The 13,091-nt window shown below is 39.8% G+C and overlaps 1 protein-coding gene across 1 annotated transcript in view; it reads right to left on the bottom strand.

Moving 5' to 3' along the window:
• The window catches only part of LOC107092972 (protein-methionine sulfoxide oxidase mical3a-like), a 29,402-nt gene that overhangs the window by 5,904 nt on the left and 10,407 nt on the right, over positions 1-13,091 (bottom strand). The window contains exons 16-25 of the mRNA XM_015387732.1: positions 12,410-12,568; positions 10,534-10,620; positions 10,379-10,429; positions 10,002-10,079; positions 9,341-9,500; positions 4,952-5,046; positions 4,736-4,796; positions 4,462-4,588; positions 833-993; positions 678-746 (exon numbers count right to left, since the gene is read on the bottom strand). Of these exons, the coding sequence (XP_015243218.1) occupies positions 678-746; positions 833-993; positions 4,462-4,588; positions 4,736-4,796; positions 4,952-5,046; positions 9,341-9,500; positions 10,002-10,079; positions 10,379-10,429; positions 10,534-10,620; positions 12,410-12,568 (1,048 nt within the window). The remainder of the gene's footprint in view (positions 1-677; positions 747-832; positions 994-4,461; positions 4,589-4,735; positions 4,797-4,951; positions 5,047-9,340; positions 9,501-10,001; positions 10,080-10,378; positions 10,430-10,533; positions 10,621-12,409; positions 12,569-13,091) is intronic.

Here is a 13,091-nt window from a genome sequence, read left to right on the forward strand (position 1 = left end):
AGCCCTTGCCTCGCAACGCTGCCAGTTCTGTTAGCTCTACGCCTGCTGAAGACACAGACGTCCATCCCCGTGAACACTGGGATGCAACTCAATGGGAAAGGAAAGGATTCTTATTTCTTATTTCAACCGTTGTGTATATTAGCTGCGACATATGAATCAAGATGCTATGACTGAAAAAATTTGATTGACAGATGACCGTTGATATATGATTGGCCGAATTTAGGTGTTCAGGCTGACGTATAACTAACTGGTCTGCAGAAGATAGCGAAAACAAACACAGATTTTAAGACAGGATTTTTTTTTAAATAGAAATTTTCTAAACTTTGGGACAATATCATCTAATAAAGAGTATAAGATATACATGTTTAAGCCAGAATGATTTCACATTTAAATATAATTTCCCTACAACTTTAAAGACATTTTAATAAGTGGAAAAAATTGCAGTCTAATCAACCAAAACTTTCGTGACCCCCCATGCAGTACTTCCATGGACCCCCTATGGGTCGCGGACCCCCTGTTGAAGACCTCTGATTAAAATAATCAAAGCCTGTTAAAAAATGTGTTAAATCTGATTAATGGTTATTATTGATAAAGCAATGAGGTGCATTAGTTATAAACTGGAATGAGACATGGAGGCTTTTTAAAATGATCGTTTGGTTTGGTTGTTCTGGTTCTACCTGTTTCCTCCTCTAACAGGAGCCACAGACCCGAGCGACGCTCCGTCTCCCACGGGCTGTACTCCCCCTCTACCAGCAGGGGGCGACATAGAGCACATCACAAAAGGCTACACACACACACTTCTACGCACACCTTAAACAGGAGCTGAACTCACCGTCGCTGGACTCGTCTTCAGTGCTGCCTTCCTCTCCCTCCTCTTCCTCCACCTCCTTTGGCTCCTCACTTTTCCGGGGGAGCGGAGGATCTCTCCACGGAGCTGTCGCCTCCTGTGAGGAAACGCAGCCCGGCCCTTCTCCACCCTCCTCTTCCTCTGAACTGGAAGCAGGAAGCACAGTCCCAATTAAAGCTTTAATGAATTTAATTTAGATTTAAGTTTAACAAAAGATTTAGCATAAAATTTAACACCAGTTTTACTGTTTTCTAGGGGTGTAAATAATAATAATCGTTTTATATCGATGTATCGATCCAACAGCCGACGATCCAATGCATCGACACGCATCGATTCATGTTTGGTTTTTTTCCTCTGGTCTATTTTTATCCATTTGCTCCTGGACGTGATTCTGACTCCGTGCTGCGGTGGCGCTAAACATATTTCGCCCTCCAACCTCGCTTCCTTTAGCCACTCCCCTCTTTCCGCTTGCACACACACACTCGCTACAACACAAATATTTTTCAGTGAATGAGGTTTTCATGGGCAGTACAACTTTGCTACTTCTGTCATTTGCTGTTGTTTCTCAAATAAAATGCATAATGATATTAAAGCTTTCATTGATTTATTTCAAATATGAAACATTGTCTAGCCTGTAAGGTAAAAAGAAAAATCAATCAATTGAATCGAATCGTGGTGTATTCTTGAGTAAAATAATCAAATTGTTGGGACAGGATATTGACACTGAATCGAATCGCCATGATGGGTGTGATTTACACCCCTACTTTCTACTGTTCTTAAAAAGAGTGAAAATTCTACACAAGGATAAATAATAAAAAACTACAACATTAATAAAGTTTTTGGCTCAGAAATGCATCTAATTTTTTATGATTATTTCTCACCAAAGCATCAATTTACTAATTGAAAATTACATTTTAAAAAGGTTTATATAAAACTGTGATTTAGACAGGGAAAAAAATTGGCTTGTATTTCATAATGGTTTTATTTCCATGTAAATTCAGTGTCTGGAAAGATAAAGTCTACATGATCTCCAGAAAGGTTTGCAACAAATGAAAAAAGAGGGTTTATTTCTCTGATTGTATGACTTAAGTGTATTTTCATCTGTTTTGAGCAGAAAAAAAGACAATTTGCCAAAACATTAAGCTTTATGTTTAAAATGTCATTATCCTTTTTGAAGTGCATAAAATATAATTGTCTCTAAATACTCATTCAATTGCAGATCATCTTATTTATCTGCTCAAACTAAGGACAAAAAACACAAACTTTAAGGAATGTTTACTTATTTTTAGATTCGGTGAAGAATCATTTCGGCATCATAGCCAAAAGTAAATATATATTCATATACTTTTTTTTTTTTCACCACTTTAAGCACTTGGTGGAAGTATTTTTTTTTTTTTTTTATATTTGTTTTGATTAAAAGTAGCAGCTATGACCTTTTCATTTTTTAGTAATCCACATTAAATTTGATTTTCTTTTAAATTTTCCTGTGGTAGGCACAGACTGTGCTAACCTCCACAAAACAAATTCAGTTTAAATATATTTGATAGGACATATTATACTCTTGACAGCAAACATAAAATTGACAGTAATGAGCTTGTTTCTTACTGAACATCTGAAAAGATAATAAACACTGCAAAAATTATTAATCTACATAAGTAATTTTTTCTAAAAATAAGTGAATTTTTTCTTGAACTGAGGAGTAATATGAGACATTTTACCAATGGAACGGGATAAATTATATTTAAAATAAGAAAAAAACTATTGCATTGTCTTATTTCAAATGCATATTATCTAATTATCCTATATTAAGAGTAAAAACACTCATTCAATTGGCAAACTATCTCATTTACCAACTCAAATTGCGGGTAAATACCCTTAATTTGAGAATTTTTTACTTATTTCTAGACAATTTTTCCAGTGTATAATGTTGGAGGAAAACATGCAATCTATGAAAAAAATCTTGGGCCCCTCTCTGGACCCAGCTGTCTATGGTGAAGTGAGCCTTCTTGGACCAGCTTCAACTTATATAACTTCCTCATTTATGTACTTGATAGTAATATGTTGAATTATACAGATATAAATGTGCTCAGATGGACGCGTTGCGTACAGAAATGGAAGGATATTAAGAACCATATGAGAAAGGGAGGATGGGAGGGGAAAAGTTTGTGTTATATTTTGTTTCGTTGTTTTCTTTTAGTGTTAAAAATCAAAAATCATCTTCCTTGTATGGTGTGCCTGTAAGACTATATATATTGATAATTTTGTTTAATAAAATATAACTTTCAGTATAACTGTAAATACTTGCTATACACCATAAATATTCTGTAAAAACTTCTGTTAATAAAAAAAAAATCTTCTTGTAGTGTAATTATATGCACTATTTTAGAGAAGCAATAATTTAATAAATAAAGAACTTTATTTTGTTGTTTTTGTGGTTGAATACAATGTAAAAAGTTAGTTTGGAGTAAATTTTATGCCAAACAAATTAACAAATAAACAGCTTTCTTATTTTAAATCAGATTTTTTTAAGTTGTTCTACAACATTTTAGCAATAATAATGAAGACATTAAATACAAAAATAAGACAATATTTTACAGAAAATGGTTTGATAGAGGGATATTACTTGTAAGCCAATAACTAAATCCAAATGGTCATTTATTGTCTTAATGTGGCTTTATTTTACTTTTCCAATTTCCTGTTATCCCTAAAGAAAATGCTGTTGTCTTTGACGCGATCCCCAGTCGGTCATTAAAGCTTTTATCATCTTTATCGACACCTTAAATTCACTCACTGCCAAGTTTTGATCCAAACTCCATTTATATTGATTATGATTGTCTTTTTCTAAGTAAGAAAACAACCAACAAAAGGTTAAGAAATAATTTATTATGAGATGCTGTTTTTTCACCAGCTTGTATATTTTAGTGGTCCAGCATTTAATTGGACTTGGTTGCTCCTTAAAAAATATTTAATAAACAATAAAGTAAGATAATTTTTTGTATAAAGTTATTCATATTGTTTATCCTGTTAAAGTATTTTTGATAAAAAAGATATAAATGGGATTTGGACCTGATGTGTACTTTTTGTAAATATAATGAAGAAAAGCTTATTCATCTATTTTTGGGATTGTAATTATACCAAAATATTCTGGTAAATTTTTTTTCATCAACGAAATCTCAGTATTACTTTAACGGTTAAAGTTTTGTTTTCGGATGGAGAAATGTGAACTTGTCAAAACAGAATATTTATACGTTGTTAACTTTTTTTTATTATTTATGGTAAATATCATATTCACACCTCCAAATATTTACAACAACAAAAAATCCAGATTTTATTATCCTCTATTAATATCTACATAGAATTCAAATGATAACTGCCCTTAAAGAATTGCATCCCTCACGTACAGATTTGATTTTGACATTGTAAAATAGTTGCTCTATATTCTGTAAAACCCTTTAATGATGTAACCTAATGTAATTATTAATATTCTATGTTTCCCTGTATTTTCTTTATTTGCAATAAAAAATAAATAAAATAAAAAATAAAAAATTTTAGCCATATTTTTTAGTATATTCTCGGCCCTGTTGGCTTTCCGTACCCTCCGGCCCTCGCCTCACCTGACATGAACCCCTCCATCCACGTCCAGGTTAAACCGGTTCAGAACCTCCTCAGAAACCTCCTCAGGCTCCTCCCTGCAGTTTTCCAGCTCGATCCTCTCGGGCGTCGCCGCCATCACAGAAGCAGCTGCAGACACACCAACACGGCCACGCACACACACAGACACACACACAAACACAAACACACTAAAGCCCACATTGATTCGGTTTTTTAAAGGGGCGGCCTCGGTGTGAACACGTATGAAGACTGACGGGACAGGTGAGGCGAGCTCACCTGAAGAACGACGGCGTTCGCTCAGGGAGTCGGAGAGGGACGGAGCTGAAGACAGCGACGGCTGGAAAAGGGAAGCATTATTTTAATTCATATCAATCAGAAAAAAGATGAACGAACACTGAGGCGCATAGTGGGATCCATCTTCTGTAACCATGGCAATCATCAGGAACAATATCTGCTGATGGTCCTGCAGTCAGACTCTGGGTTTTTGCTCACCGTTGATGTTCCAAGCGACGCAGAGGGAGTCAGCCTCTTCCTTGGGGTGGGAGCCCCCAGCTGACAGTCAGGATGCTGCAGACAGTGAAAGCTCCCTGGCAGAGACAGGAGAAGGTGGACAGAGTTAGGACCCACCATCCAGCAGCGCAGGACTGAGCTTAACGGCTTTTATACAGACTTCTGCCTCTACTTCAAACCCGGGTCATGTGACCTCTGCGCCCCGTTGGCTGCTGCGGTTTTAGACGCACAATAACATCTCTGTCAGTGAAGATCTGCAGATAAAAACCTCCCAGATGTGCAGAGAGGAGGCTGCAGGCTGGTTACATGACAGCAACATGTGACCGCTAACAGATAATTTTAGTAGAAATGGGAATTAGGCAGCAGGAAGACTCAAAGCTGCCTCTCACAATGTGCAGATCGATTCCGGACAACTCTGCTCTGCAGAAGCTAGGCAGAAATCAGGTGCTGCAAAAATCTTAATGCAGGTCCAGTTGGAGCTTCTGAAGCTCAAATCGGTGTAAAACGGCAATTAAACCCAAATAGGACAGAAATTAGATTATGTTTCACTCTTATGGTAACATTGCTGCAGCTTTTAGCTTAAAATCTGAGTAAGTTTCAAACTTTAACCTTGTTGAAATGTTTGGCCTTAAAAATATTCACATCTACATTAATCTGAAGCCAACCAGGAGTGAACACCTAACGCTACGAGAATAAAGTTGTAAAATTACGAGTATATAATTGTATTTTGTGACAACTCTTACAAGAAGCACTTTTTTCCTGAAAAATAGGAATGTTGAGCATAATGTGAAGTTATACTTTGGCTCTGGTTTGACAAATAAGGAAATCTTGTAGCTAGTGTTGCACCAATACCAGTATCAGCCGGGGCCCTGATCCAGCAGTAAAATGGTGGTATCGGTATCAGCGAGTACCAACAAATAGGGCACTGATACCATTTTGAGAGCCAAAAGTTTATTCAACTATTGTCTGTCATTCCAGGTAGGCAATAAAAAGTTCTAGTGGATTCACTTTGTTTTAGTCTTTTTCCTGCTTCCCAAAGGTAGGCAGCAGCTTGACAAAGCCATGATGGCAATTATTTTACATCCAAGTAGTATGCAGGTCTCCATATAGACACATCCCTTTCAAACAGATTGTATCGGTATCGGCCAATACTGCACAGCCAGGTATCGGGCATCAGTATCGGGCCAAAAAATGGCATCGGCACAACACTAGTTTTAGCACCCCAGCATCAAATTAGGCAGGATGTCAAAGTGGCTGCTGATTTGTGGTCGGCCGTCATATGCTGGTCAGAGCTTGAAGCTTTCTTTCTGAAACGGGTTGTGTTATGATGACTTTATTCTCGTAATGTTATGACTTCATTCTCGTAATATAATGACTTTTTTCTCAAAAAACTTCCAGCCTGGCCCTAATACTCCGTCATAAAATATTAACATGTTGAAGTACTAAATAATGTGAGCGGGGGGGATCAAGAACATGGGGAGTAAAAGTGGCCTGAGAGGGATTTCTGGAGGAACCATTCATGTGATATTTATTCTATTGGATGGATGGATGGACGGACGGACGGACGGACAGACGAATGGACGGACGGACGGACGAATGGACGGACGGACGGACAGACGAATGGACGGACGGACGGATGAATGGATGGATGGACGGACGGACGAATGGACGCCCACTTTCTAAGATCAGCAGATCATCAGATCCAGGAACTGATCTCAGAATAAAGCTACATTTTTCATGTTTTTGAGTCTACATTCAAATCTTAGCTCAGAGTTCAGCATGTTTAACAGTACATGCTGGAAAATGCTTAAGTTTGCAGTTCTTATTCTTTAGTCTTATCATATCACTGCAGTTAATCCGATGTCATGTTGAACATTGGCCCTCTGTTGAACATTACGGTGCAGATAAAGCAGCTTTATGGTTCCGTTGATGTTCGGATAAAAAATGCAGACCGCAGTCATGAGTGTGTGCCTGCAGGTCCTCAAACAGCTGCTGGCTGCTGCTTTGACATTTCTTCATTTACAACAACAACAAAGAAAACATGAAGCAAAGACTCAGAACTAAAAGCACAAACTGAGGGTCTAACATGGCTGTAGGTTTTAACTTTAGCTTCAGGTCACTGCTGAGGTTCAAAGCTGCAGGTTTGAGGCCATGGAGGAAATTTCCACAGTAACTTAACATGATACAAGCCAGTAACTCTAGTCTAGGTCAGTTGGCTCGTCAACAATACACGTAAGATGGCAAACATTAGCGTTCAGATGTAAAACCCCATCATGCACCACAAAATATTTTTGCAAAATATTCGAACATAAATTCGCCAAATATAAGAGGAACATCGTAGTTTGGTTTAAAGAAAGCATTTTAGTTTTATTATAATTTAGTTTGCTGCAAGAATTTTACACTTTAAGGAAATAGAAAATGACCCCATATGCCAACCGTCACAGGGATGTGCATGACCAGGAAGGGCTATATATACTGCATGCATCATTTAGGTAGTTAACATTGGATTAATTTCTTGAGCTCCTTCAGTTATTTACTGTCACAGGTAGGTGCTTGGGACAGAGAGAAAGTTTTTGGTATGATTTAAGGCGGGCCGGCCCTCGTGCGCTGAAATTAGGACCGGCCCACCAGGCAAATGCCCGGCATCACAGTTTACCAGCCCGAGCCTGTGCTCTTCAAATAATACAATGCAATTGCTTTCTCTTATTTTAAATTGTCTTGTTCTATTTGCAAAGTGTCTCACTCACCTCCTCAATTCAAGAAAAAAGGCACTTATTTTAAGAAAAAAAAAAGACTAATTTAGATTTCAATGTTTTGCAGTGTAAATAATTTCCCAAACTTCCAGGATGTATCAAGAATTCAAGAAAAACACAGTCAGAACATACAGGGTTCTGGTAAAGTACTCTGAACATCCAGCCAATGTTTCTGTTGGTTTTTGGAAAAGTAACCTTTAAAGTGAAAAAGTACCCGGTACCACAGGTGAAGTATCCTGTAGGTTTTTGGTAAACACGCTGAATGGTACCCTGAGGGTTCTGGGTAGAGGATCCTCTAAGGGAGTGAAAGTACCACAAAAGTCAGGAGATTTATTTACTGCAGTGAATCTGGAACAGACACCTGTGGATTGTAATGCTAGGTTCAGACCGTATGCATTATTGGCAGGAAAAACGTAGGTGCTGCTTCATTTTTTATGCTTGTACCTGTTAGTTCATACGTGCAGCTGAAGCATCTTTGCTGCTCTATCTATGCGTTCGAGAAGTGGGTCTAATGCGGGCTGGGTGGAGCTACCCTATCCTTTCTTTGGCTGTAACTATGGCGGATGAAATGGAGAGAGTTGCTCGGCTTATTTTAATAAATAAAGCTAGAAAATGCCGCCGTCGGGCCACTGTATCTGGATTCAACAGATAATTCAGAGGCATTCAGTTTATGGAGAGCTTTCCACTATCCTCGCTTACCCGAGCCCAGTTTGACGACCTACTGTCCCGCATTGGAGCAGCAACGTCATGTGGCGGAGCTTCTCTCTGATTGGTTGATATGGCAAGTCAAGCAGCAAAAGTTAAACTTTTCCAACTCCAGGAAATGCTGCTTCTGAAGCACATCAGATGCTCAGACGCGCTGCGGGATCTTCTGCTGCGTCTTGATGCGCATCAACCATTGACTTTACATGTCTACTAGCTGCTTCTGCTGCCTCTGCAGCGTGCGGTCTGAACGTAGCGCTAGTTTGGGGGAGAAAGTTCTTGGAACATGTTCTGCTAGTTTACTTAGTAATGCTACAAGGTCTGGCAATTTAACTGGAATTTTGTCAAGAACTTTCTAGGTTCATGAAGTAAAGCGGCAGTTTGGACAATAAAAAAAATGTTAATCTCAATGAGTAGTTTTTCTTAAAAGACGTGAATTTATTCTTGAATTCAGGTGGCAAATGAGACACTTTCCTGATGCAACAGTTTACACTTAAAATAGGAAAAAAACAATTGCATTGTCTTATTTCAAGTGTATATTGTCTAATTATCTTAATTTAAGAGTAAAAAATTTGTTACATTATTTACCTACTTAGATGAAGGGTAAACACCTAATTTAAGACATTTTTTCTTCTTTCTAGATTGTATTTGCAATTGAAAAGCAGATCCTGGTGAGGCAGCATGTCAGGAAAGTATTGGAACAGCCTTAGCCTTTAAGGTCTGAGAAATCTACGGCCTACTGAACTGATCGATTGCTGTGAGACAGAGGAAGACTTTCAGGCTGGTTCTGGATGCTCTTCTAGTTCCTCCACTCTGACTCCTCACAGATTTGAGATCCTGATCATCTTGAGGACATCGTTACATCTGAGCTTTCTCTACGCTCAGTCTAAATAAACTCTATCATTGTTGAACTGACCGCTGTCCTGGTCGTAGGTGTAGGAAACCAGCCTGAGGGGGGCGCTGCAGGAGGCGCAACGAAAACAGCTGCGGTGGAAGAACAGCCCCTCGGCGCTCAGACGCTCCATCACATAAACCTTCTGCTTACAGAAGAAACAGACGTCACTGCCGACGGGGACCTGCCGGGATGGAGACACGCTGATTGGACATAAGTAGAACTGGAGGACGACGAAACCAAGACGAAGGAAGATTTTAAAGAAGAGGGAAAACTGAAGGAAATTAGGGCAGAAGACAAACTATTAAAGAACAACTCAAAGAGATTCAAGAAACAAAACCTTTAAAGAACATTTTGTCTCAATCCATTCATAAACTTCAATTTATGTCACAATTTCTGACACTTTTCTCCAAAAAGGTCACATTTGTTTGATCTGCCTGAGCTCTGGATCCCTGCAGCTCCTCCAGAGCTACCACAGGACCACTGCAGTAGAATTTGATTGATTTACAGTGGTGCAGTGTCTGATCCCTACGTCTCTGCATCCTTTCTATGCTAATGTTGACATAAATACAGCCTTTCATCAGAGCTCAGAGTTCTTATCTTAAGTCTAATTTAGGTTTGAATAAAATAAACCTGATATTTCCTGAGTATTTCCCCTCCATCTGTTGTGAGGAAACCTTCTTACCAAGCTGCTCTGCTGCTGAATACGGCGGTTAAGCTGCTCCGCCAATGAGCTCACTCCACCGGTGTACATCCGAAGACACTTTGGACACACATACAGACAGATGGACGGGGGGACATGAGGACAATCACAACTAGAACAGCAGGATCACAAACTAAATCTTCCCTGAGCTCAGGCTGCATCTGACTCCAGACGACCAGTCCAGATTATTCTGCACATTTTGAATTTGAGTCGTCAGTTTTGCTGGAAGCAGCTGAAGATAAAATTAAACACTAATTGTTGATGTTTTTGGAACTTTCTGGGATCAGCTGCACAAAGTGCTCAGTCAGCAAACAGCCAGCAGCAGGCTGAACTCAGGCCCATCAATGGGAGCCATTCACGAGGTGCAGCTCGTTATCGATCACATGCAGCTCCGAGGCGCTACAGGGACGCTGCCGAAGACGGTTGCAGCCACAGGACACAACAGCTGTCTCCTAAAAACTCAGGACAGGGGAGGGCCCAGCGGGTCGCTCTGGGTCACGTCTACAAGCAGTACCTGCTCGTCCCTGTTGGCGGCACAGTGAGACTTGATCCTCTCTTTGAAGCGAAAACTCATCTGCTCCTGCTGAAGGGTCCGTTTCTTCTGACAGAGACAGTACACCATCAGAGGAACCCCCAATGCTCTGCTGGTCATTAATGTCATATTTCTGCCCTACTTACTACCAAAAGTGCGTAATATAATGTTATAGTAGCAGTTTTATTTAAAACACACACTTAACTTCCTCTCCATGTGCATTGTAACCATTTTATATGTACAGATTTAGTAGCATGTGCCCCACAATATGTCAGCCATGAGCTCCTTCTCTTGATTTTTATCCACCTTTAGATTCTTTCCTCACCTGTGGACCCATTTCTGTGGCCTTATGTCACTTTAAGGGAAAGAACCAACCTGAGAAAATGAACCAACTGTGATTGGCGACCTTTCAGGAGTCCCCGCCTCTCGAGGCAGTACTGTCTTAGTAATGTTAGCCAAGAAGGAGAGTCGGACGACCTGATCTACTCTATCAGAAGGAGATGTGTTGCATTGCGGGAGGCTAATGGTGGTCGTGTCAACAACGACCATTCGTTCCCTACAAGTAGAATAACTGTTTTATTTGTCTAAAATCACTACGAAAGTCATTTTTTAAGATGTCCCATTTGTCCTCCCTGCCCTCAGATCTTAATAAAAAGAATAAAAAGAAATTGAGACTTTTTTTTGTAACCTTCTTAAATGGCAGAGCTCAGTCTGTCTTAGAAGGCAGAACTTTCCTTCAAGACTGACAATGATTGTTTTCTACTTTCGGCTACTTTAGATCGCCAATGAAATGTTAAATAATAGCAAATATAGGTAATAATATGTTGAGACTTGATTCTGTCAGAGTGGGGTTGCCATATGTTGATGTCATAAGAAGAGGCAAGGCCCCAAGCAGATCTGACCACCCGAGCAGATGTAGTACCTATACCGGTTAGAGCCAAATTCTTTAGTCTAGTTCTTTATGAAAACATGGCAACTTTAACGCTTTTTAACTTGTTGAGTCTACTTTAGCCCAGTGGTCTAAATGTGAAGTTTGCCCCCAGACAAATCAGAATTCATTGGTCTTATTTAAACAAGCTGGTCTCATAAATAAACATATGTCTCTATTTCCTAATAACCAGTGCAGCTGCATCAAAATCAAACTACAAACTGAAGTAAAAGAGACATGAAACATGGTTTGCATGGGGTGAACATCTTTATCTTCATAAAGGCTGGAAGTTTTAGGGTTCTGGGTTTTTTCTCTGCTTTGTTTTTCTTGTTGTCAGGCATCCGGCCCGTCGGGGTCACAGAAAGTCGGACTTTACCTGACCCGCTTATAATTTTGATATATTTTGAATGGTTGCATTGTCACCGTTTAATTTTCAGGATTTTCTTTAGGTTTTTCCACTGAATGTTCAGGTTAGAGTGTGATGATGGTTCTGCTCGATTGAATTAATCAGAATGTTTTTGGATTTAAACTCATTTCCCCTCACACTCAGATGTGTTTAAAAACCTTTTTTTATGTTTAAAAAATCTAACAAGGTAAAGGGAGCGTGGAGGTCTCTACAGGGCTCTATTGGTTTTACCGGTCTCCATGACGACGTCTGAACTGGTGGAGTGAGCTGCTGCTGGTTTGCAGACTCTGAAGGAGAAGGGAGGCTGGAGGGCTCCCCCTGCTGGTTAGAATCAGGTTTTGTTTTTGTATGACATAGATGAGATTATCAAACATGCTATTCTTTTAGGATGTAGGATATATTGAATATCAAAAGATAACTTTGGAAATGAACAAACTAAACATTAAGCTCCAATCCGTGTTTAATGTGGAAGAACTTTCCTGTTTAGGTGATTCACATATGATTCAGACTGACTCTGCTCTCACCTGCTGACGTAGAGCTGAAGCAGAAGACGAGGAGGAAGTCATGCAAGAGCCAGAGCTCTCGTCCAGCTTTGCCTGCAGCTGATTGGCCATCAGACGAACTCTGGAGCGACTGGTACCGCCCACAAAGTTCTCCTCAAAGTCACAGTTAAAGTCAGACGACTGAAAGGCAAGAAAACAGAAAGATCTGAGAGGCAACATCTGAGGGAAAACCTGATTTTCATCTTTTTTTTACTGGTTCTACCATCCATCCATCATCCATCCATCCATCTGTCATCCACCATCCACCATCCATCCATCATCCATCCATCATCCATCAATCCATCATTCATGTATCATCCATCCATCCATCTGTCATCCACCATCCATCCATCCATCCATCCATCATCCATCTGTCATCCACTATCCATCCATCCATCTGTCATCCATCCATCCATCCATCCATCCATCATCCATCCATCCATCTGTCATCCATCCATCCATCCATCCATCCATCATCCATCATCCATCCATCCATCTGTCATCCATCCATCATCCATCCATCCATCCATCCATCCATCCATCCATCCATCCATCTGTCATCCATCCATCCATCCATCACCCATCCATCCATCCATCCATCCATCCATCCATCCATCTGTCATCCATCCATCCATCCATCACCCATCCATCCATCCATCCATCA

Source organism: Cyprinodon variegatus, unplaced genomic scaffold (genome assembly GCF_000732505.1).
Source record: "Cyprinodon variegatus isolate N-32 unplaced genomic scaffold, C_variegatus-1.0 Scaffold402, whole genome shotgun sequence".
In the NCBI taxonomy this organism is placed as follows: domain Eukaryota; kingdom Metazoa; phylum Chordata; class Actinopteri; order Cyprinodontiformes; family Cyprinodontidae; genus Cyprinodon; species Cyprinodon variegatus.